The 26,355-nt window shown below is 37.3% G+C and overlaps 1 protein-coding gene across 8 annotated transcripts in view; it reads left to right on the forward strand.

Moving 5' to 3' along the window:
• Positions 1–47: 47 nt before the first annotated feature.
• Positions 48–26,355, forward strand: part of WASHC4 (WASH complex subunit 4) — a 63,418-nt gene continuing 37,110 nt past the window's right edge. For 4 of the 8 annotated variants that reach the window (XR_012420560.1, XM_065524736.1, XM_065524737.1 and 1 more), the window contains exons 1-14: positions 48–178; positions 3,419–3,558; positions 6,641–6,694; positions 6,787–6,852; positions 7,984–8,029; positions 8,429–8,496; positions 11,236–11,318; positions 13,186–13,228; positions 13,726–13,829; positions 15,052–15,172; positions 15,520–15,603; positions 19,248–19,371; positions 19,478–19,605; positions 20,370–20,530. Coding sequence is in view for 6 of the 8 variants with exons in the window: in XM_065524736.1 (XP_065380808.1) it covers positions 118–178; positions 3,419–3,558; positions 6,641–6,694; positions 6,787–6,852; positions 7,984–8,029; positions 8,429–8,496; positions 11,236–11,318; positions 13,186–13,228; positions 13,726–13,829; positions 15,052–15,172; positions 15,520–15,603; positions 19,248–19,371; positions 19,478–19,605; positions 20,370–20,530 (1,283 nt within the window). In the remaining 2 variants the exon portion in view is untranslated. Of the gene's footprint in view, positions 179–3,418; positions 3,559–6,640; positions 6,695–6,786; positions 6,853–7,983; positions 8,030–8,428; positions 8,497–11,235; positions 11,319–13,185; positions 13,229–13,713; positions 13,830–15,051; positions 15,173–15,519; positions 15,604–19,247; positions 19,372–19,477; positions 19,606–20,369; positions 20,531–26,355 lie in introns of those variants that run through there. The other 4 variants (XR_012420561.1, XM_005572088.4, XM_074007663.1 and 1 more) reach the window with 2 other exon arrangements.

The raw sequence follows: 26,355 nt of genomic DNA on the forward strand, positions 1-26,355 counted from the left end.
CCTCGCGAGCGGAGGCGGGGCCGGGGCCGGAAGTCACGTGCTGTGACAGTAGCTGGGGTGAGGCCGTCGTCGCCGCACGGGCGTTTTGGGGCTGTGTCTGTGGGAGGCGCCGGGGTGATGGCGGTGGAGACTCTGTCCCCGGACTGGGAGTTTGACCGCGTTGACGACGGCTCGCAGAGTAAGGGAGCGGCAGGGCGAGGGCTGCGGGTGGACGCTCCTCCGGCCCGCCGCTGTCCTGGGCAGCGCTCTGCGAGAGGGACGGCTGCACAGCCGTCTGGTGTGGGACACTTCAGAGCCCTTGGGGTGTGCGAGGAACGCGCTCCAGCGTTACTTTCGGTTGGGGTCCCAACCACGGGTCAGGCTGCCCGCTCAGGGCTCGGCGTATGAGGCGGGGGCTCTCTTGGGGAGCCTGCGGTGCCCCGCGGGAAACGGCGTCCGCCTTCAGCTGCCCCCGGGCTTGGGCGGGGCGCGCCAGGGAGGCCCAGCGGCCCCGGACAGGCTGCTTCTGTCTCTGGCCTCTTGGGGATTTCGCCAGATTCTCAGCGTTCAGCTCTGGAGGACGCTGATGTCTGGGTTCCTGTTTCGGTTTCCTGTTTTTCTTCTTTTCCTCCCAAATCAACTTTTGCAAGTTTAGGTGTCTTTCCCATTGCGTTGTTATAACCGTAGAAGAGAGCGAAAAAAACTTTTCACCCCGCGAAAATAAACACGTGAATATCATTTTATCCTTTTCCAGGCCTTTTATATTATGCTAAGTGGTATTTTTCAGTGATGTTCTGTAGTTTCCATCACAGCTATAAAGGCTTCAAAAATTACAGCAAATCTTCACATTTTGTTTCACAAGATCAAATTGTCTGATTTTAACTTAGAAGTCCGTCCCGAAATAAATTGTTTTCTTTCAGTAAAATATTGAGGCCACATTAATTGTAGTGAAACTCTGCTTGAAGTAAATACAAGTTGGCAATCTGCTTTTTATCTTTGGTGATAGTAATCTGTGTAAGTGATTTAAGATACCAGAGCATGCTGTTTGTGATTTTTTTTTCCTCATAGTTTTTCCAAAAGGTGGAACGTCGCTTTTAAAGATTACAGATGAATTTTGCTTGATTTTACAAAGAGAGACTAATGCCTGCAAAGTTAGATGAATTAGGTTTTACAAGTCTCTCAGAGAAGAGTGGGCTACACCAGGATGGGTTGCAGTTTTTCACAAAACATTCTTGAGGTCAGGAGTTCAAGACGATCCTGGCTAACGGGGTTCCCGTCTCTACTAAAAATACAATAGCCGGGCGTGGTGGCGGGCGCCTGTAATTCCAGCTACTTGGGAGGCTGAGGCAGCGGAATCACTTGAACTGCGGAGGTTGCAGTGAGCCGAGATCGCGCCATTGCACTCCAGTCTGGGTGACAGTAAGATACTAGCTCCTATACAGCATAAAAATTAATCTTGCAGGTAATGACAAAATCTTTTTTTTTTTTTTGTGGAGCGGATTCTGTATTTATTGTTATAAATTGAACTGTACCTTATCATATATGAAGTTTTATGGACAAAGGTGACGAACTGGGATCTTCAAAAAAAATTGGAATAGAGTTATGTTAATTGGGTTTGAAAATGGTTCAGCCTGGAGTAGAATGATCTGAATCACTCAACAGATACTTTCTACAACCAGTGACTGTGCTAGATATTAGGGATACAAAGATAAAACAAGGAATGCAGTCTGTTGACAAAGATGAGCATGTTAAGTAGGTTTTTGGAACTTTTACTCTTAAAAAATTACCAGGTAGTTATTAAGTTTTGTTACTTTAACTTTCACCAATTTTACAACCGTTTATTATCAGCAAGGAACTTTTAATGTTATTTTAGGTTTTCTGTTGCCTGTTTGTGAATCCCTAAACATATTAAAGAGTGATTTATTGGCGTGGTGTTTTTCTAGCATTGTCTTTTTTTTTTTTTAAGAGAAGGTCTCACTCTGTCGCCTAGTGCAGTGGCATCGTCATGGCTCACTGCAGCCTCAACCTGCTGGGCTCACGTGATCTTCCTACCTCAGCCTCCCTAGTAGCTGGCTGTTTTTTTCTTTTTTAATTGGGGTAGAGACAAGGTTTCGCCATGTTTCCCAGGCTGTTCTTGAATTCCTGGGCTCAAGCGACCCACCCGCCTTGGCCTCCCAAAGTGTTAGGGTGAGCCACCATGCCCGGTCTAGCATTGTCTTTAAGAACTCATTTGCTGGTCAAATGCAGCTTTGACTGGTCATTTCCCGTGTAGTTGAGAATAAGACAACCATTTGGGGTTCTGAAAATCTAGGCAGTTTTATATGTAAGCTGTAGGGAAGAGAACACCTCCTTGTGCTTGGTTTTCATTAATTTTTGTTCTGTGAATCATATCTAGACTAATTGTTTTGCAAAATTGCCTAGATTAATGCTATAATAAGACAGAAACTTTAATGAACTAAATGGATTCACCGGATTTAGAACTTTACGTGGTTGAAGAATAAGGGAGAATGGGGGTTAGGTCTTTATACTTTAATACAGTGTGAGTCAGAACACACTTTATCTTACTTGCTTCATATTGCTAATTTGAGGAGAGCAAATTTTTACCTTTTTTAGAAGACAAAGGTTGAATGAAGTTATATCAATAAAAGAAACTGAGTTGGAGTTGAATTTGTTACCTTTGGGAACAAGTAATGAATTTTTATGTGTAACGTGAAATACTTTCATGCATTTTGACGAATAGGCATATTTTAAAATCCAGCTTGTTCCAGTGATTCCTTAAAGTTACCTATGAATGTGTTAATTCTGTGAAGAACAGCATAGTATTCTGCAGTTAAGCAGTGTTCTTTGCTGGTTTTTCCAACTTTATTATGACAGTTAAATAAGTTAGCAGATATCTTGGTTAAATTTTAGACAGTATGGAAATAATATGCTCAAGCAGATCTAAAACCTCAATTTAAAAATATTTAGGTGTATTATTAAACATTAGTGCATATAGAATTAAAAACTACATTTTTAAATGTTACTTCTGTGTCAGAATTTTTTTTTCACCTGCTTCAGGTCATGAATATTTGTTTTTGCAGAAGGGTTTTTTGTGACTAAAAGATAGAATCAGGACATTGAGTTGTTTAGGGCACTTTTCAAATTGTTTCAAAGCCCTCTATTATGGGGTAGATGGGCTGGTGACTTTTTCATAATATGTTAGGGTTTTAAGGTAGTATCTTTATATATGGTAACATTTACTGCTTTTAAAGTTATTTCACGTATAGAGAAGATTGAAAGCTGAATTATTGTTTAACTTTGAAACTTTATTTTCAGGAAGTCCAGACATTCCGGAGTAATTATTAACAATGCTTTGCGTGACTTTCGAGGTTATTTGAAGTAAATGTCCTGTAATTCATTACCTGTACTTATCACATACTGTTTTAAAATTTAAACTTAGAAATTCATGCCGAAGTCCAACTTAAGAATTATGGGAAATTTCTTGAGGAGTATACATCTCAACTGAGAAGAATTGAGGATGCTCTGGATGACTCAATTGGAGATGTTTGGGATTTCAATCTTGATCCTATAGCATTAAAGGTTTGATTTGATTTTTTAAAATATATGTATGTATTTTCTGGACATATATCCTGAAAACATAATTTTTTAAAATGGAAAAAGTATTTGAAATCTAAGAACAAAATGAAAGTTGGAGAAAATTGTTGATTTCCTTTTCTCTAAGCCGTGCAGTTGGTTTTTAAATGTGTGTGTGTTTTTTTGTTTAAGAATGACACAAACCCGGGAGGCGGAGCTTGCAGTGAGCTGAGATCTGGCCACTGCACTCCAGCCTGGGCTACAGAGCGAGACTCTGTCTCAAAAAAAAAAAAAAAAAAAAAAAAAAAAGAATGACACAAACACAAAGCCTTTAGTGTCAAAGAATGACACAAACTCCACGTCTTTGAGCTTGCCTTTGATTTTCATTATTAAGATAATGATGAGGGCTGGATAGAATATTCAGCCTTTGGTTTTTCTTAATTGAGGCTATTTTACATAGAGTGAAATGCACCGATACTCTTAATTTTGCCAAACACATGTAACTCATATCCCAATTAAGACAGAATATTTTCACCATTTCTGAAAAGTTCTCTCATGCTATATTAGAGATGTTAATGTGTGAGTAATTTTTTAATGTATAAAATATGTCACTGCATTTTGAAATATTTCTTTTATCTTTAGTTTGTTACCACTTGAATAATAATGTACATTTTATTGAGCATTTACGTATTAGACACTGTCCTAAGTCACACACTGACTTTTTTTAACAACTTTCTTGAGATATAATTCATATATCATACAATTCACTCATTTAAATTGTATAATTCCATTATTTTTAGTATATTCACAGAATTGTGCAACCATCACAACAGTCAATGTTAGAACATTCTCACCTCCCCCCCGAAAGGAAATCGTGTACTTTGGTAGTCAACCCCCTAGTTCATGCCATGGCATACCTGCCCTAGGCAACCACCAATCTGCTTTTTTATCTCTATGTGTTTGTCTTCTCTGTATACTTCATATAAATGAAATCATACAATATGTACTCCTTTGTTGCTGGCTTCTTTAACTTAATGTTTTCAAGGCTCATCTATGTTGTCACATGTTTTTAGTACTTTCTCTTTTTGCTGTTGCTGAATAATATTCCATTGTAAGGAATGGATAACCACATTTTATTTATCCATTCATCAGTTGATAGACGTTGGAGTTTTCTACTATTTGGCTATTATGAATAATGCTGCTATGAGCATTTGGGTACATGGTTTTATGTAGACATATATATGTGCATTATATATAAAATGTATATATACATTATGTGTATATTTTATACATATGTATATATGGGAGTGGAAATCCTGGATTATGTGGTAAGTATGTTTAACTTTTTGAGGACCTGCCAGAATGTTTTCCAATATGGCTATACCATTTTACATTACTACCAGCACTGCATGAAGGTTCCAATTTTTCTATATCCTTGCCAGCTTTTATTGTCTTGATTATATTCTTCCTTGTGAATGTGATAGCTCATTGTGGTTTTGATTTGCATTTCTGATGGCTAATAATGTTGAACATCTTTTCATGTGCTTATATGGCCATGTGTCTGTTTTCTTTGGAGAAATGTGTGTTCACATCCTTTGCCCATTTTTAAATTGGGTTATCTTTTTAGTATTGCATTATAGGACAAGCATTGACTTTTAATTCCCACAACAGTCCTATAACGTAGATACAATGTCATCTCCATTTGTAAATGAGAAAACTCAGGCATAGAAAACTTAAGTAACTTAGTCGAGTAAGTGACACATTTAGTTAAATGATGAATATCAGGCAGCTTGGCTCCAGAGCCTGTGCCCTTATCCAGTAGCCTAAACTGCCTCACAAATACTTTATATATTTGTAAACTGAAATTACTTTCCTTTGACTTCTTTCCTGCAGGCTGGATAGACCTAGTCTTACTTTAAAAATCTTTCCCTCAAATTTGTAATTGTCTCTTTTTGTTCTTCAACACTTCTATGAGAATCCTTGTATGTGTAAGTTATAGGAACTCTATGAGGAAACTCATTCTCTACCTGTAGAGAATATCTCTGAGGGTAATAAGTTTCATACCTCTGTCACTTGCCATTAAGTAACACTTGTTGATTTTTTAAAGAGATGCTGTTGGGCTTTCTCGCCATTAAGTAATACTTGTTGATTTTTTAAAGACTTGCTCTTGGGCTTTAAGGGCCTCTTCTAGATAGGATTATAAAATCTGTTTTTTGTCTCAACTCTCAGATTTTATAAAAGGGTGAAATCATCTCTTAGTTTTTATCTTTCTCCTACAGAAGCATTCTAATCTTTACAATTATCTGACAGACTCCATCTCCCTAGTTGCTTTCTTTGGAACCTCTGTTTAAGTTCTATTATTGGGCAGTTGTTTTATTGTTTTTACTATACAAGGTTCTTAGTATTTTGGGAAAAGCCACAAACTCTGATAAAATATCTGTAAATAAAAATTACAACCTAATGAGAAAAGGTATGTAATAACTTACTTGCATAAATAGTTAATTGTTAGTATGTAACCGGAAGGGAGATCTAAGATTTCACTTAATAAAGAGATCACATATAGTCGATGATCAGGAAGAGGTGGAAATTGAATGGGCTTTAGGAGTGAACTCCACACAATATTTTCAGTGTTTCTGAGCGTGGATTTATACAAGAAAATACATTTTTTCTGTCTTGTTTCATTCTCAATTTATTTTGACGCTTTAGTTACAGTATCTTATTAAATTTGTGGCTGCATAGACAATTCAAAAATGATGAGAGGTTTTTCCCCATGATCATATAACTAATAGAGTTTAATGATGTTACTGTTAACCTTATTACCTTGCATTTTCTTGTACTACACTCATAAGCAGCCACCTTGTGCTCCATAGGACAACTAGAGTTGTCGCAGCATGATTGTGTCATGTTGGGCCATTTCTTATGTATTGTCTAATGAGATTGTTTTGGATGAAGTAGTTGGTATGGTGCTAATGTTGAGTACAGGATCTAACACAATTTCATTGGAATAAAGCTAGTCTCAATTTGTGTATTTAAAATTTCGGTTATTTTTCAAATTAAAAAGAAATGTTCTTTTCCTTTGTTTCTGTAGCTTTTGCCTTATGAACAGTCTTCTCTTTTGGAACTCATAAAGACTGAAAACAAGGTACAGAATCCTAAATCTAAAAAATTATTTGAAAAATGTTTTAGCTATCTGTTACAATTTACTTTTTATTTTGTTTTTACTCATGAAACTAGGTCTTAAACAAAGTCATCACTGTTTATGCTGCACTTTGTTGTGAAATCAAGAAATTAAAATATGAGGTAATTGTTTGAATTATTGTCTTAAAACTTTAAAAACACATCATTTAGAAGCAAGTATGTGTTTATATATGTACAGTGTGCAATAAATATTGAATGTTGAATGAATTATTTATTTCACATAATAGTAATACTGACTACCATTCATTGAGTACTTAGTATGTACAAAACGCCAGGCTAACACTATAACCCTTATAGTAACCCCAGGAGGTAGGTGAGACATTGATGAGGAAACTGAGGCTTAAAGAGAGGGTTACTTGCATAACATCTTACTGGTAGTCAACAGTTTGAATCTAGGTTTACAAACCTCCAAAGTTTGTGTTACCTGCCATATATACTGGCTATCTAGAGAAAACGGATTTTTTTTTTTTCTTTTTTTTTTTTTTTTTTTTTTTTTTTTTGAGGCGGAGTCTCGCTGTGTCTCCCAGGCTGGAGTGCAGTGGCGTGATCTCGGCTCACTGCAAGCTCCGCCTCCCGGGTTCACGCCATTCTCCCGCCTCAGCCTCCCAAGTAGCTGGGACTACAGGCGCCCGCCACCACGCCCGGCTAGTTTTTTGTATTTTTAGTAGAGACGGGGTTTCACCATGTTAGCCAGGATAGTCTCGATCTCCTGACCTCGTGATCCACCCGCCTCGGCCTCCCAAAGTGCTGGGATTACAGGCTTGAGCCACCGCGCCTGGCCGGATTTTTTTTTTTTTCTTAAGACGCATTTAGTTTTGTGTTTCCTTACCCAAGAACCATTAAAAGTCTGGTAGAAGTTGTCAGACTTCGTATTTTATTCTCTTGCTTTTTGATACCATGTGGTTGCTCTTTATTTCCCATGAACTAATGGGAGGATGTGGGACAGTGAGGGTGGTCAGGTAAGATGAAGTAAAGGCTAAAGGAATCAGGATATTGCTTTGAGTATCAGTAATATTTTTGTTACTCTAAAGATAAATTGAATTGCTTTATAAGCAGGTTTTGAATTTAAATGAATTTGAATTTAAATGAATTTGAATTTAAATTGAATTTAAATGAATTTGAATTTAAACGATGTAGCCCTCTGTTTATTACTAAATATACAGATCTAAGAGAACATAGGAATTTGGAAACAAAACAACCTTTAAAATTGTTTTAATTTTTTCTTAAAAACAGGCTGAAACTAAATTTTACAATGGTCTCTTGTTTTATGGAGAAGGAGGTAAGTTTAAAATTCAAAATTGTAATGTGATGCCTTTTTGATATTGAAATGAACAAAAAGTTAACACACAATTTTAGGACTACTATGATTATATAATAATGTGAGAAAATAGTGTCATATTTTTTGTTGGTATTTTGGTAAACAGGTAAAAAATCTGATGAAACAGCATCAAATTTGTGGTATCTTTGTACTTTATGAAGTATTATAGCTAGATGAGAATTTTCCTTGAATTCATTAAATAGTGAAGCAGATACTGCTAATTATTTGATTAATGATTGTCTCATTTTTCTGTTAGTAAAAGATGTTCTGATGAAAAAAAAACACTTTTCCCCCTTTTTTGGTATTGATTGAGTTTAAATTTAAAAAATGAAATATACTTACCCATGTTGCCTTTTACAGCTACAAATGCCAGCATGGTGGAAGGTGATTGCCAAATTCAAATGGGGAGATTTATTTCATTCTTACAGGTAACTGATTTTTATTTTCTACTGAGCTTTTACTTTGAAAAGTTTGAGTAAATTACACAACATGTAAAAAGTTCTGAAACCTTCAAATACTAAAAATGTGTACTCTGAGGATAAGACACTTTATTAGCATTGGATTATAGTTTAGGAGATCATAACTCCTAAAAGATTTCCAAATATTTTTAGAGGAAGAAGCTATCAAAATAAGTTTCTTTGTATATATTCGTTTATGGACAACTTGCCACCATGCCTTTTAAAATAATTTAAACTTTGTACCCACTGGAAAAGACAAATTGTATCCGGAAAAGTTGTTAATGGAGAGGAGAGAATTAAGCTGTTACATGAGCAATGATGAAGTTGTTTAGAGCGGTAGCCCTGGATGCTTCTCACAGCTTGTTTCAGTTTAGGTAGCTTTTCATCGCTGCCAGGTTTTAATGATTGTAGGTCCTTTGGTTTACTCTTATCAAAATAATAAAATAGCTTCTATTTCCTCCTCTCTTTATGATAAAAATAATGCATGTACAATGTGAAAAAGCAAAAATTGAAGCTAAAGAAAAAATAATCATAGTCCTACCTGCCTTCTGGTTGTTGAGTACAAGATTTGATATATTTCATCAAATTAGGCATGCTAACATACTGTTCAAATCTTTTATATCTTTACTACTTTTTTTTATCTAATTGATCTAATTGAGAGGGTTTTGTTCATATTATGATATGTGTTATTCAGGGTCCTGTCTAGAAAATTCCATGCAAAGTATTTCAAAAGATATAGTTTGGAGGATACAAAGTAGCAGATATGTAAGATGAATAAGTCTAGAGATCTAATGTACAACATGAGGATTACAGGTAATAAAAGTACCATGTGTGACATTCATGCTGAGTAGATTTTAGCTGCTTTTGCCACAAAAAAAATGGGTTAGCTATGTGAGATGATGGATTTGTTCATGCACTTCACTATAGTAACCTTTTTATTATTGGTATGCATCCCATAACATGTTGTATACCTTAAATATACACAATAAAATTTATTTAAATAAGAAAAGAGGGGATTCAATATAGAGAATTGGTTACCCAGGAGCTGGAGGACAAAGAAAATAGTGAGGTAGTCCAAAGGAAATGGATACCTCCTTTACATCCAGGGAACAAAAAGGAAAAAGATTGGGATTGCCAGGATCTGGGAGCTTGGAGAAGAAGCCCCATAAAACTGATGCCCATGCCTCTGAGGAGGTGGCACTGCCTAGCTGCTGCTGGCTTCTTTTCTAACAAGGTGTCTAAAAAATGTAGTTGGTAAGGTCCCAGAAAATGTGGAAACTTTGCATTTTTCATTTTTAGGATATTTTATTCAGTGTGTACAAGTTTAGAATTGTTAATCATTCCTGGTAAATTGAATCTATTATCATCATTTGTGACCTTCCTTAGCTATGTTCATGATTACGTGTATATGATTATGTATATGTATTTTACATACATAGCAATTTACTATACTGATGCTAATCAAGTCTATTTTGTCTGATAGTATAATAATAATGCTGCCCTGGCTCTGTTTTAGTTAACGTTTTCTTGATTTATCTTTTTCCATTCTGGCAGCCCTTCAGTGTCATGTTAATTTAGTTGGGTTTATTTAAAACTACATATATCTGAATTTTGCTTTTTTAATGCAGTCTGACAATACCTGTTTTTTAATTGCTTAATTTATTGTATTTGTAGGTCTATCGTATATAGTCTGTATATATATCTGGGCTTGTTTCTGCCTTTTTACTTTGTTCTTCCTATTTGTCCTGCATTTTCTGTTCTTTGCTTTTATTAAAGTTTTAGAAGTTTAATAGGACATGTAAAACTAACTATTTAAGAATAAAATGCATTATTTATTTGAATTTTTAAAAATGCTTTACATCATTTTTAGATCTCACAGCTGCATAAAAATTCCATTTTTAAATATTCAACAAATATGTTTTGTGAGCCTAGTATATGCTAGAAACTGTTGTTGGTGCGGGTGATATAGCAGTGCACAACACCAACAGAAATTCCTGTTCTCATAGAGCTTAAAATTTAGATCAGCATAGTTTTAATTAGGTTTTAAATACTTCAGATACACACTGTTTCTGTAGGTTTAAAAGTCGAGAGCTTCTGAAATGGATTTTCGAAAGTCTAGGGTATGTTAGATATGAACTAATTATTTAATGACAAACGTATCCCTAGGATAAGTGATATGACATTTCACTTGCTGTGTGCCAAGCCTGCTTATACATACGATTACAGGTGATCAGTGTTTGAAGTTATTTTACAGTGACTTCTGGAAACCCCTTCCTGCCATCGTTGTACTTTCTATACTGGTGGCTTTTGAGCTCCTTCATTCACTCAGATGTTTATTCATGTAATAGGATAGAAATTTATTGAGAAGCTGGTGAGTGTTAGTCACTGTGCTAGGCAGTGGATATTCAAAGAAGGAATGAGACAGCACCTATCATTTAGGAGTTATATGAGTAACTACAATATTAGACTTGAGATAGTAGTATGAATGAAATGCAGTGGGAATAAAGAGATAGGAATGACCTTGGAATGCAGGAGGTGAGTTAAGTGTTGATTGCTTGAGGGATGCTTGAACTCGTCTGGGTTTTGGTTAACTGGAGGCTTTATTGGAAAACTGTTTTGTTTTTATTAGAGTTGTTACCATAAATTTCAGTAAAAAATGGTGAGATTTAAAAAACAACTTTGTAATATATACCCACCTTGTCATTTCAGGAACTGTCTTGTTTTGTTACGAGGTGCTATGAAGTGGTGATGAACGTAGTCCACCAGTTGGCTGCCCTCTATATCAGTAACAAGTAATGGATTTTAGAAATATTTTTGCTTTTATAATAGAGATGCAGAAAATGTTCTTTCTAAAATTAATGACTTGAAGTAGTTTTTCTTTCATTCAGCATTCTTTGAACACTTATGGTATTTCAAACAGTACTTGATGTGTATAATGCATAGGTTAGTAAGACGCAATTTCCACCATGGTGAATGAACCCATTATCTGTCTGAATGACAGTGTCTGCAGAACAATCTTAAAGAAATTTGACCATATAGAGGAAGGCTAACATGGAATTAGTACATGTTCTGTGTTCTGTCTCTTTATTCCTTGCCTCTTTACACGAATGGTTGCCTGACTCTAATGGAGTCACTTGAGACTTTTCTTAGACTACAGAATCTTGAGGGTTGGAGCTAGGGAATCTACATTGAAGAAATTTTGTGAGTAGTTCTAATGATTTTAAATATACCCAGTAAAATATACCTTAAATATACACAGTAAAATTTATTTAAATTAAAAAAGAGGGGATTTAATATGGAGAATTGGTTACACGGGAGTCGGAGGGCTGAAAGGACAAAGAGAACAGTGAAGTCATCCAGAGGAAACAGATGCCACCTCTCCATCCAGAAAACAGAAGGGAAAAGATTGAGGTTACCAGAATCTGGGAGCTTGGAGAAGAAGCCTCATGGAATTGGTGCTAATGTCACTGAGGAGGTGGTACCGCCTGGCTGCTATTGGACCATTACCCTAAATCAAGAAAAATGATCACATTTTCATAGAGCCCTTGTAGCTTTACTGCAAAATAATATCTCACATTTGATTGGTTCTTTATACTTAAAATTTTTTTCCATACTTACAATTTAATTAATACAGTAACTTTGTTTAGCTCTATGTCTAGGGATTATTAATGATGAGAAGAGATAACTGAGACCTGGAAGAGACAGCAAGAGTCCCTAGCAATTTTGGCACTGTTCTTTTGGTCACCAACACATTCATTTTTCTTACTGTACCATGCTGCATAGTAACTCTTTATACTGGAGTGTTAACTGTTTCTTATTCTCCCATTTTCCACCTCAGTTAGGTATTTATGTTCTGTCTTTTCACTGAAGCTCTCATGGCAGGAGAGAATGAGAGTATAGCTCCCCCACCCCTTGCAGTACCTGATGGATAGTTCTAGGAAGACTCCCCCTCATCCTACCCCTGCCCTAGAAGGATGAAATTTATTTGAATTTTGTGTTTAAATTTAAAATATGCATTCTATCTTGTGGAATATCTGTATGTGCTTTAATATTATAAGTACTGTTTAAAACTTGTTGAGCAAAATGAGTAAGAGGTAGAAGTGAATTTTTCTTTGACTTTTGACTTTGGTATAATTCTAGTAGTATACACTGTTTTTCAGTAGGGATGAGGACTCAAACAAACCCAACTGAAGAGAGGACTGATTCCTAAAGGCCAGTTTGGATAGAATAACAAAAATTATAGTTGGTAATTGAGAAATTCTAATAGTTTAGAAAGATATGAATACCACTTTTAATATTTCTCTACCTCCATCCCAAGATACATCATTTGGGTTTAAATGGGTAAGGTTATTCATAGGTCACCTATCATCATAGCCCTACCCATGAGTGGGATATAGGCAAGAATACTGTTAGGGTGGTGCAAAAATTATTGCTGTTTTTTAATCACAGTTACTTTTGTACCACCCTAATAGTATGCACAAGGTAGTTCTCTTCTTGGGAAAGTGGACTTGACGCTCTTAAATTTTAAATGACTAGAGCGTTAATAAAGATAAATATTAAAATTCCAAGATCATCTGCTCCTGTGAGTATTTGAAATAAGAATAAACTGTGACAAAAAGGAAAGTTTTTTTTTTTAACTTGGTTGTTATTTTATTATAGGATTGCACCCAAAATTATAGAGACAACTGGAGTTCATTTTCAGGTAAAAGACATTTAACTTGATTTGTAAAACTGTAATTTTTACTATATTTTACTTTGGAGTTTGTATGGTTGGAGAGTATGACACTCATAGCAACTCTCTTAAAGGGGTGTACGTGTGTGTGTGTGTGTGTTTGCATTTGTTCTCTTTCATCTGTGAAGTTGATGAGTCATTATTAACCATTATCAGTGTAACTTTGTTTTTCCCAGTAGTGCCTTAATGCAGATTCCCTAAATGATCTCTTTGGACAATGAAATGAATCTGCAGTATTGCAATTAAGGATGAAATTTTGTTCATCTTAAAAAGAGAAAAGTGTTCTCTGTTTAAGACTAAAAGACTAATAGTCCTTTCTGAGGATCCAACCTGTAGCTGAATAAACTGATTTACCCACTGCTTTTACTAATTCAGTAATTAGCCCAAATGATTTTACTTTAAACGTCTACATGAGGCTTAACTTCTAACTAGTGACTAAATGATAATCATTAAAGGTTTTTTGACAGACTATGTATGAGCACTTGGGAGAACTGCTAACAGTTTTGCTCACCGTGGATGAAATTATTGATAATCATATCACACTGAAAGACCACTGGACTATGTACAAAAGGTACACCAATTAAAATATTTTAAAATGTTCTCTTACTTTGGTTAATGTATTTGTGTTAGTAAAAAGTAAACAAATATAAATAATACAGATTTTCTAAAAGAGCTGGGGATTGATATTTAGAAGAAGCTCATATCAAATATTTTTATGAATACAGTAACCATTCTTTAATTTCATGTGAGTTTGTTGGGACAAGTATACATCTGTATAAAGCATCCTAATTCTTATAGTAGTAGAAAGTTAATTTGCCTAGCTTAGGACTCAGATTTATTTTTTTGCTTGGGTTCTATTCAGGTGACAGTTTTTCTTTCTTTTTCTTTTTTGAGACGGAGTCTCACTATGTCACCAGGCTGGAGTGCAGTGGCGTGATACTGGCTCACTGCAACCTCTGCTTCCCAGGTTCAAGTGATTCTCCTACCTCAGCCTCCCAAGTAGCTGGGACTACAGGTGTGCGCCACCATGCCCAGCTAATTTTTGTATTTTTAGTAGAGACGGTGTTTCACCATGTTGGCCAGGATGGTCTCCATCTCTTGATCTCGTGATCTGCCTGCCTTGGCCTCCCAAAGTGCTGGGATTACAGGCGTGAGCCACCATGCCCAACCCGACAGTTTTTCTTTCCTGAGCTTGGTTTTATTTTATATACCCCGAATTTTTTTAGACCATGGTTTATTTTATTCATGTTATAAGTACTTATTAAATATCTGGTATGTATAGAGTATGAGGCATTTTAATTTAAGATGATATTAAAAAGCGTAAGAAAATCTATTAGGATTATTGAAAAACAAATTTTCTTTCTTTTTTTTTTTTTTTTTTTGAGACGGAGTCTCGCTCTGTCGCCCAGGCTGGAGTGCAGTGGCCGGATCTCGGCTCACTGCAAGCTCCGCCTCCCGGGTTTACGCCATTCTCCTGCCTCAGCCTCCCGAGTAGCTGGGACTACAGGCGCCCACCACCTTGCCCGGCTAGTTTTTTGTATTTTTTAGTAGAGAGGGGGTTTCACCGTGTTAGCCAGGATGGTCTTGATCTCCTGACCTCGTGGTCCGCCCGTCTCGGCCTCCCAAAGTGCTGGGATTACAGGCTTGAGCCACCGCGCCCGGCCAACAAATTTTCAAATATGTAGAGCCAAACAAGAAATACAAAGATAAAATTTTGACTTCAGGAACATTTTTAATTTTTAATTTAAGAATTTATTTGGTGGATTTAAGATGTTTCTCTTAATTTCCACAAGGTTACTGAAATCCGTCCATCACAATCCTTCAAAATTTGGAATTCAGGAAGAAAAACTAAAGCCATTTGAAAAGTTCTTGCTGAAGCTAGAAGGGCAATTACTGGACGGAATGATATTCCAGGTAAGTAGGTCTGTATCAGACTGTAACAATTGGGCTCATATTAGACGACAAAGCTCAGAATTACAGTAGGCCACTTTTATAATGCACTGTTAAATATATTTTTCTTTAAAAAGTACTTTGGCTTAAAATTATTGTTAGAGTACTAAAATATTTCTTTATCTAGTAGCCAACAAAATTAATAGTGTATTAGTTGTATCTAGAGTAAGAGTTTTATAAAAATTATGTAAATGGATACCAATATTTGAGGATTAACATCTAATCTGAGTAGTTAGGTATAGGCATATCTTGTTTTATTGCATTTCGCTTTATTGCATTTCCCAGGTAATTGCATTTTCTATATATTAAAGGTTTGTGGCAACCCTGCATCAAGCAAGTCTTTGATCATCATTTTTCCAACAGCATTGTGTTCACTTTGTCTCTATCACATTTTGGTAATTCTTGCAATATTTTAAAGTTTTTCATTATTATCATAGCTGTTATGGTGATCAGTGGTTTCTGATGTTACTATTGTAATGTTCTGGGGTGCTACAAATAGTGCCCTGTAAGATGATGAACTTAATCAATAAATGTTGTGTGTGTTCTGACTGCTTTATCAACTGGCTGGCTGTTGACCCGTCTTTCTCCCTCTCTTCAAGCCTTTTTATTCTCTGAGACACAACCATATTGAAATTAAGCCAATTAATAGCCCTACAGTGGCTTCTCAGTGTTCAAATGAAGAGTTTCATGTCTCTTAATCAAAAGCTAGACATGATTAAGCTTAGCAAGGAAGTCATATCAAAAGCAGAGATAGGGCCGGGCGCGGTGGCTCACGCCTGTAATCCCAGCACTTTGGGAGCCTGAGCCGGCAGATCACGTGAGGTCAGGAGTTTGAGACCAGCCTGGCCAAGATGGTGAAACCCTCTCTCTACTAAAAATACAAAAATTAGTAAGGTGTGATGGCAGGCACTTGTAATGCCAGCTACTCGGGAAGCTGAGGCAGAAGAATCGCTTGAACCTGGGAGTCAGAGGTTGCAGTGAGCCAAGATCACGCCGTTGTACTCCAGCCTGAGCATCAAGAGGGAGACTCTGTCTTGCGGGCGGGGCGGGGACAAAAAAAGCAGAGATAGGCCGAAAGTTAGGCGTCTTGCTGAGAATAGTTAGCCAATGTGTGAATGCAAAGGAAAAGTTTTGAAGGAAATCAAAAGTGCTGTAAACACAGAGATGATAAGAAAGCGAAACAGCATTACTGCTCATATGGAGAATGAGCAGTTTTGTTGCACTGAATTGAAAATCAAGCCAACCACAACATTAGTTTAAGCCAAAGCCTAATCCAGAGCAAGGCCCTAACTCTCTTTAATTCTCTGAAGGCTGAGAGAGGTGAGGAAGCTGCAGAAGAAAAATTTGAAGCTAGCACAGGTCGGTTTATGAGGTTTGAGGAAAGAAGATGTCTCCATAACATGAAAGTGCAGAAGCAGCAAGTGCTCATGTAGAAGCCAGTAAGTTATCCAGAAGGTCTAGCTAAAATCACTGATAGAAGTGGCCACACTCAGCAACAGATTTTTCAGTGTAGATGTAACAGCCTTCTATTGGAAGATGCCATCTACATCTTTCATAGAGGGAAAGCCAATGCCCATTTGCCATTCTGAAAATCTTAGGACCCTTAAAAATATTACTCTACTCTGCCTATTCTCTGTAAGTGAAACAACGAAGCCTGATGACAGCATATCAACATTGAGGCAAGACCCTCAGCCAGCAAAAAGATGATAGCTCACTGAAGGCTCAGATGTTAGCATTTTTAGCAATAAAGTATTTTTAAATTAATATACTTAGACATAATGCTATTGCATACTTAATAGACTATAGTATAGCGTAAATATAACTTTTTTTTGAGACGGAGTTTCACCCTTGTTGCCCAGGCCAGAGTGCAGTAGTGCAATCTCAGCTCACCACAACCTCTGCCTCCCGGGTTCAAGCAATTCTCCTGCCTCAGCCCCCCGAGTAGCTGGGATTACAGGCCTGTGCCACCATGCCCAGTTAGTTTTGTAGTTTTAGTAGAGATGGGGTTTCTCCATGTTGGTCAGGCTGGTCTCAAACTCCCGACCTCAGGTGATCCACCCGCCTCAGAAATTTGTGTCACTCACGTTATTGTGCTGGTTGGGAACTGAGCCTATGGTTTCTGTGAGGTGTGCCTATATTGTGTTTGCTGTTAACCTCTAGGTTTAGGGTTTTTTTTTTGTTTTTGTTTTTGAGTCTCGCCCTGTCACCCACGCTGGAGTGCAGTGGTGCGATCTTTGCTCACTGCAACCTCCGCCTTCCGGGTTCTAATGATTCTCCTACTGCCTCAGTCTCCCGAGTAGCTGGGATTACAGGCGCCTGCCACTGCACCCAGCTAATTTTTGTATTTTTAGTAGAGATGAGGTTTCACCATGTTTGCCAGGCTGGTCTCGAACTCCTGACCTTGTGATTCGCCCACCTCAGCCTCCCAAAGTGCTGGGATTACAGGTGTGAGCCGCCATGCCCCGTCAGGTTTAGGTTTTTAAGACAACCCTTAACAAGTCTGTTTAATTCTTCCTAGGCCCAGGGAATATAATTTGGGTTTGCATAGTCCAGTATGGTAGCTTCTAACTACATGTGGCTATTTAATTGTAAATACATTAAAATGAAATACAAAATTCACTTTCTTGCTCACGCTAGCCACATTTCAAGTACTTAATAGCCACATATAGTTCACGGCTAGTTATCATATCAGACAGCACAGATGTAGAATGTTTCCATCATCACAGAAAGTTCTGTTGGACAGTGCTGCTTTGAGCAGGTTCCACCAGAAATTGCATTATATTCCATTTATAGTATATTTCAAGGTTACCTTTAGTTTGTATTTTACATGATCACAGTTTTTAACCGATTAATCTCAACTCTTGTTTACAGTTGACCCGACCCTTTGAACAACACGGGTTTGAAGTGCGCACGGGTCATACAGATTGTTTTTCAAGAAATGTATTAGAAAATTTTTTGAACATTAGAAACATTTTGAAAAAAACTTGAACACAAATGGCTTAGCCTAGAAATATTTTAAAAACCTGAGGAAAAGTTAGGTATGTCATGAATGCATAAAATATATGCAGATACTAATCTATTTATGTGTTAATTGACTTATATTATCCATAAGGCTTTTGGTCAACAGTATGCTATTACTAGTTAAGTTTTTGGGTAGGCAAAAGTTATATGAAGATTTTTTACTGCACGAGGGTCAGTGGCCCTAATTTTATGTTGTTGAAGAGTCAACTGTATATCAATTTAAATGTTATTATTTTATTTTACTTTATTTTATTTTATTTTATTTTTTGAGACGGAGTCTTGCTCTGTCGCCCAGGCTGGAGTGCAGTGGCGCGATCTCGGCTAACTGCAAGCTCCGCCTCCTAGGTTTACGCCATTCTCCTGCCTCAGCCTCCCGAGTAGCTGGGACTACAGGCACCTGCCACCTCGCCCGGCTAGGTTTTTTTTTTTTTGTATTTTTTAGTAGGGACGGGGTTTCACCGTGTTAGCCAGGATCGTCTCGATCTGCTGACCTTGTGATCTGCCCGTCTCGGCCTCCCAAAGTGCTGGGATTACAGGCTTGAGCCACCGCGCCCGGCCTCAATTTAAATGTTAGTTCATTAGGTTAAGAAGATAATTTTTTTGTTACTGATTCTTTTTCTAGGAGACATTTCTATACATGCTATAATAAAGTTCTAGGAAAGTAATTGTAAACAGTTAACATAAATTCTACTCATAAAAGTGCAAAGTAAAATAAAAATTATGCTTTATCTTCTATACATCTCTGAACGTCGTGTGTATTTCTTTATACAGGATTATAGATTTGGATTCAGTTTTATTACTTTCACATAACTAGTACCCAAAAATATAAATACATACAAATTTTTCATTCACAAAGATCTAAATATTAGATTTCATTAAGAACCTGAGCTTTAGTTTTAGTAAAATTTAAATGATGAATATAGAAATTTATCATACACTACATTTAGTGTATGATATTTAAATGTTTAATCATTAATTATTGAGAGTCTGAATTTCTCTTTAAATGTTTCCTATCTAGGCCTGTATAGAACAACAATTTGATTCTCTCAATGGAGGAGTATCTGTGTCAAAAAATAGCACTTTTGCTGAGGAATTTGCACATAGTATTCGGTCAATTTTTGCAAATGTAGAAGCCAAGCTTGGTAATGTAAATCTCATTTTTTGGTTTTTGTTTATAAAATTTGCATTTCCTTAAAGCATAATTGAAGTGTAATTGTTCTGCTTTCTCTTATGTTATTGATTTGTAAGGAGAACCTTCTGAAATTGACCAGAGAGACAAATATGTTGGAATTTGTGGACTCTTTGTATTGCACTTTCAGATTTTTCGAACTATTGATAAAAAGTTTTATAAGTCTTTATTGGACATTTGTAAGAAGGTAAGAACTTGAAACTTATTTTTCAATTTGAGTAGATTAAAAAGATTGCAGATAAAACTAAGTATTTTAAAATGCATTTTATTCCTGTTTACAAAAATAATTTAAAAATATTCACTTGTAAAATTCAAGTATTCCAGAAATAAGTAACTTAGTGAATGAAAATACATCATATTTCTACATCATATTACTACGTATTGGTAGATGGTGTTCAGGTTTGTTCTGTACATTAACTTTCTTTTAGTGGTACTAATACTACTTTTTTCTTTTCGTTTTCTTTGCCACTGATTTTCATTACTGAAGTTGAAGAAATTTAAAATATATTTCTTTCTGTGTCTTTGTTATTTTCATAATGTGGCACCTGATTTCAAAACTGAAAGATTAGTTTATGTGTAACATCGAGTGATAGTGACTATGATAACCCAGCCAATTTTTTAAAAAGTTATATAAAATGAAACTAAAGGACATGAAGATTCAAGTTTCTATTTACTTGTTGTATTTTTTTATCTGACAATCCATGACAGGGTGTTTTGTGTGTGTGTTATTTAATACTTAGGGGAATAAAACTGTCATGCTCAACACCAGATGTAGAAATGCCTTAACTCTGCCACAGTGAAAGATATTTGTCTCATAATATATTAATAAGCATTTTTGTGGTTATTTTTTCTTGAAATGAATTGTCTTCCATGTGTATTATAGAACTTTTAAAAAGCTTATTGTTTAGCCTGCATTTAATGATTTTTCCCCTTTTCCCTTTTCTATTTCAGGTACCAGCCATCACTCTAACTGCTAATATTATTTGGTTTCCTGACAGTTTTCTGATCCAGAAAATACCAGCAGCTGCCAAACTTCTAGACAGAAAAAGTCTTCAAGCCATTAAAATACACAGGGATACTTTTCTACAACAGAAAGCTCAATCACTTACCAAGTAGGTTTTATAAACAAGTATAATGAAAATATTTAGATATTATTTATTTTCAAATATTATACTAACTCTAAATGTGTAATACCATTTGAGTTATTAAATGTACTTGATAATTAAGGGTCAGGCAATCTCCAGGAGATTTGTTTTCTAGAGGTTTTTTGTAAAAAAATATTTTACACTTAAAAATTTAAGATGTGGACAGATTATACTTTATGGATACAAATGCGTACATACATAGTTTTTATCATCTGTGTTAAATATTTTTTGTCTAAATGAAGTGAAGTCTCAGATTTTGTTGCAGTGGCTATCGTTTGATAACATTAAAAACATTGTACGTCCATGGTGATTTTGGGAGAGGCTGAGTTTTTCTTGATTTGCTTCGTTTTTCCCCCTTTATTTTTATTTTTATGAAAATAATATATGCATATGTATAAAACATCAAAAAGTGCTAACGCTTAAAGGGAAAGATAATTCTTCCCAATTCCTTCCTGTATTTCAGTCTTGCTCTCCAAAGGAACACTTAATTCTTTGTTTCTTCTGATATTTACATCCTTATTTTTTGTTTGTCTCTTATTGTGTAAATTTTCAAATATACACAAAATAGAGAAAATAGTAGAAAGAACCCCTACATTCCCATCACCCAGCTTCAACAATTAATTTATTGCACATTCTTTCTTGAGTACACAGCTAAAATCACATGTTAACTTGGATAAAGCTTTTGAGTGAAATGACACAGGACTCTGCTGCTGGCCCCATGCTGGTGACAGATTTTTGTTTGTGATATGGCTGGATGTAATGGGGATACTTATCCACTTTCTGTTGATTTTGACTATCAAAGGGAAGATGGGTCACTAGTATACATTGGGGGAAGGAAGAGCATGTCATTTTTAGTACTGCCATGTCCTCTGATTAAAGTGGAAAACTACCACCAATTTAGGCAGGTCTACTCATTTCAGAACTCTAGTAGATATCCTAAATCAGGTTTGAAGAGGGATAAAAACAACGTTTAGATTTAGATTAGAGAGCTGAATTAAGTAATATAAGATTTTGAGAGATTTATCTTTCCATTTGAGTAGCAGTAAGTAGGGAAAAATGTGTGTATTTTAGTTCTTGGAATGTTGATATTTTGTAACAGTGTGATGCAGTTACTCACAATGCCAATACATACTTAGCTTACATTAATAATTGTAATACCCAGGTTGTAGAAACTAGTTACAGTACAGGTTGAGTATCCCTAACTGAAATGATCCAATACTGGAAACTTTTTGAGTGCCATTGTAATGCCCAACGGAAACGCTCATTGGAGCATTTTGGATTTCAGATTAGGGATGCTGAACTAGTAAGTATATAATACAAATATTCCAAGATCTGAAACACTTCTGGCCCCAACCATTTTGGATGAGGGGTACTCATCATGTATCTAGGTCATGGGACTTGATAGTTTCATTAAATTCTGTTTTTTCTTTTTCCTTTTTTTTTTTTGAGACCAAGTCTTGCTCTGTTGCCCAGGCTGGAGTGCCATGGCGTTATCTTGGCTCACTGTAACCTCTGCCTCCTAGATTCAAGTGATTCTCCTGCCTCAGCCTCCCGAGTAGCTGGGACTATAGGTGCCTACCACCACGCCTGGCTAAATTTTTTTTTTTTTTTAGACGGAGTCGTCCTCTGTCACCCAGGCTGGAGTGCAGTGGTGTGATCTCAGCTCACTGCAACCTCGGCCTCCTGGGTTCAAGTGATTCTCCTGCCTCAGCCTCCTGAGTAGCTGGGATTACAGGCACATGCAGCCATTCCCGGCTAATTTTTGTATTTTTAGTAGAGACAGGGTTTCACCTTGTTGGTCAGGCTGGTCTTGAACTCCTGACCTTGTGATCCGCCTACCTCGGCCTCCCAAACTGCTGGGATTACAGGCGTGAGCCACCGCTCACACGCCCGGCTAATTTTTATATTTTTGGTAGAGATGGGATTTCACTATGTTGGCCAGGCTGGTCTTGAACTCCTGACCTCCGGTGATCCACCCACCTTGGCCTTCCAAAGTGCTGGGATTATAGGCATGAGCCACCACACCCGGCCTTTTAAAAATTTTTTGTTTGTTTGTTTTTAAACTTTTAAGTTCAGGGTACAAGTGCAGGTTTGTTACACAGGTAAACGTGTCATGGGGGTTTGTTGTGCAGGTTACTTCATAACCCAGGTATATTCCATGGAATTTTTATTGGTCAGATCATAGCTGGTGTTTGGTGGTGCCATGTTTTGAGAGGGTCACAAACTGCAGTATCCCTAGATGAAGCTGATCAGGATGTCAGAAGGTCTGAGAACCATGCCTTCTTGTTTATCTTCTCTTTGTTAGTGTCTGTATAGTTTGGCTTTTAAAAGAGAAATCTGTGGAATGATGCGGTGGGTTTCTTTAAATATTTGAGGGGCGTTCAGAATGAAGAGGGAACAGATTTGATCTCTGTGGCTCCAGTAGGCTAAACTAAAACCAAAAGGTGAAGATGACAGATAGTAATGATAATAATTGCCAACATCATGAAGCTCTCAACTCTGTGGCAGACATTATGCTAATAGCTTTAAACATATCATGTTCCATAAAGCATGTAACAGTTTTCTGGCATAAAATAATAAATGTAACAACTAATGTTTATGGAGTGCTTAGTATATGCCAGTAGCTATTCCAGGAACTTCACACATGTCTCCTTTAATGATCAGAAAATTGTATGAGGTAGATACTGTTGTTGCCGTTTTATAGATGAGAAAACCCTACAGAGATTAAATTTGCCCAAGTTTAAACAACTAGTAGATGGCAGATGCAGGCAGTTCAACTCTACAGCCCAGGCTGTTAACTACTACCATAAACTATTTTTATCCCATTTTTAGATAAAGAAAATGAGGCTTAGAAAAATGAACTTTGCCAGGTCACACAGCTAAGTACATGTCAGAGAGGGCATTCAGACCAGTGCCAGTCCTGTTCTAGTGCCTGTGCAGCAGGTAGCGTTATGTAGGCTGCTCTGTATTCTCCTTCACTAAAGCTGTGTAGGCAGAATATAGACGACTGTCAGTCCAAGATCTGTGGGAAGTGAGTCTTATTAAGTGGACAGTCGAATAACTTGACTTTCAAAGACTTATCACATGATGAAATTTTGTTTCTAAATTATTTACTACAGAGCTCCATAAAGATGAAGGGCACAGTTACCTTTTTCAGTCTCTTCGCAGTTATGTCGAGGAAACCTAAAATTCACTAAAGTGAAACTCAGGAGAGTGATGATGTGATCAGCAAGGGCTTTGTCCTGACATTTTAGAGAAAGTTGAGGGAGTGTCTAAGAGGTGTCCCGAGGTCTTGCTTCAGAGTTTACGTGAGTAGGGAGCAATGGAGAGCAATAAGCAACAGTTTTCCTGCCCCCACACTATACACCAGATCCCAAGTGGCCAGTGTCCCAGCTGCCTCCTTGACTGGGGTCCAGGGTTTGTGGATTTTTGCATTTTGCTTTTGATTCACAACCACTTTAACACTGGAAAATACTGCTTTTAGAGAACAGAGGTCTGAATCTTCGTTTCAACCTCCCATGTTGACATATAGGTGTTGACACTGTTTAGTACTTTATGTTAGGGGCAGGAGATTTGTATTTTTACCTTGATATTTTTCCTGTTTGTACTTTGAAATGCACCTGACAATCCAATAGGTCACTTGGCGATTTTTGTACTCTTTGTCAGTTAACTTGCTTTTTGAAACTTGAAGCAATTTCATTTTTATGTATTTGTAAGAGGTAAAGATTGGCCGGGCGCGGTGGCTCAAGCCTGTAATCCCAGCACTTTGGGAGGCCGAGACGGGCGGATCACGAGGTCAGGAGATCGAGACCATCCTGGCTAACACCGTGAAACCCCGTCTCTACTAAAAATACAAAAAACTAGCCGGGCGAGGTGGCGGGCGCCTGTAGTCCCAGCTACTCTGGAGGCTGAGGCAGGAGAATGGCGTAAACCCGGGAGGCGGAGCTTGCAGTGAGCTGAGATCCGGCCACTGCACTCCAGCCCGGGCTACAGAGCAAGACTCCGTCTCAAAAAAAAAAAAAAAAAAAAAAAAAAAAAAAAGAGGTAAAGATCATCTGTCATCTGAATGTGATCACAGAGTGATGGGCAGAAGTGACATATAAACCTCTGCATTATCCTATAGTCTTACCTAAAACTGGCTGAATGCCGTTCACTATGTATTATTGCCTTCTTCATAGTGTTATTGACGTAGTTGCTCATCAGGGAGAATTCCATAGTCTTGCCTAGGTCTCTTTCTCTGGTCCTTGCTTATGATTTTTTTCTGTTCTCTCCTGTACACGGTATTCCTGCTGAGTCTTGATCACAGCCTCCTCCTCAAAAGTGAAGGTGTTGCTCTAGGACCATGCTCTCTGTTTTTAAAAAAGGACCAGGCTTTTAAAAAATGATTCCTTAAAAAAGGAATCATTCATAAGTCAAACAATGTTTCAGCACCATTCTAAGCAAAGCCACAAAGTATGACTATTTGTGTTTTTCGTCTGATGGAATTATGGCTCTGTAGAAACCATTTTTCTCAGATTTTGTGCTAGGGTTTTACCTCCGTGAGTCACATTTATTAGAGACTTTGGCAGGATACCTCTTTAGATTGAACTCTTGAGATTGACAGATTGCCCTGCAATATGGCTAGCCACTGACCTCAGTGTGGGATTCTAAATGTAATTGAGTGTCTTTAGTTCCTTGCCCTGAAGAGCTATCCTCTAGCTGATTCTGACCTGTAAGAATGGGACATTTCTTTACCCTGTGTAGCTAAGGAAGATTTGAGTTGGTAATGTCTGATTCGATAAAGAAAAATTGTCCATTTTGCATACTAAGTTTTTGTTTGTTTGTTTTGGAGACGGAGTCTCACTCTGTCGCCCAGGCTGGAGTGCAGTGGCGCGATGTTGGCTCACTGCAACCTCTTCCGCCTCTCAGATTTAAGCAATTCTCTTGCCTCAGCCTCCAGAGTAGCTGGGACTACAAATGTGCGCCACCATGCCTGGCTGATTTTTGTATTTTTAGTAGAGATGGAGTTTCACCATGTTGGCCAGGCTGGTCACGGACGCCTGACCTCAGGCAATCTGCCTGCCTCGGCCTCCTGAAGTGCTGGAATAACGGGTGTGAACCACCGTGCCCGGCCACATACTAAGTTTTTTAAAGAAAAGTATAGCTTAAACAGCTTGTGAATACAAAGAGGTTCCTATCTTGAATGAGATTGAGTTGGGAAACATTGATGGAGTGATTTAGTATTTGTAATCATCCTGAATAGTAGAGAGAATTACATTTTTATTGCCCTAGTCTTTCTGGGATGAAAAAACTTCCTGGATGTGAGCTTGAATCTTGACTGAACTTACGATCTTGCTGCCTACTTACCTTCTCTGTGTAGCAGTTTCTTCTTCTGTGTGGAGGTTGTAGTGCCTGCCTCGTAAGGTTAATGTGAGGATTGAAAGAGGTGGGGTGGGTGTGTGTGTGTGTGTGTGTGTGTGTGTGTGTGTGTGTGTGTGTGTAAAGTTCTTGGAACAGTAGCTGTCATATAGTAAGCATTCAATAGCTATTAGCTTTTATATTCAGATTCTGACCACTTCCACTGTTCCTATTCTGGTTCAAGTTGTCATCTTCTTTCTTCTGCATTATTACAGTAGCTTTCTAGGTGGTTTTCCCACTTTTACCATTGCCCCCTCTGTAGTTTATTTTCAACTCATCAGATCCTCTTAAAACTAAAGTTAGATCAAGTTACTTTGCTTGGATCCTGTAGTGGCCTTCTGTCTCAAAGTCAAAATCCCTACTCCTTGCAAGTCCTTCCACAAATCCCTTCCCCA

Source organism: Macaca fascicularis, chromosome 11, assembly GCF_037993035.2.
Source record: "Macaca fascicularis isolate 582-1 chromosome 11, T2T-MFA8v1.1".
In the NCBI taxonomy this organism is placed as follows: Eukaryota; Metazoa; Chordata; class Mammalia; order Primates; family Cercopithecidae; genus Macaca; species Macaca fascicularis.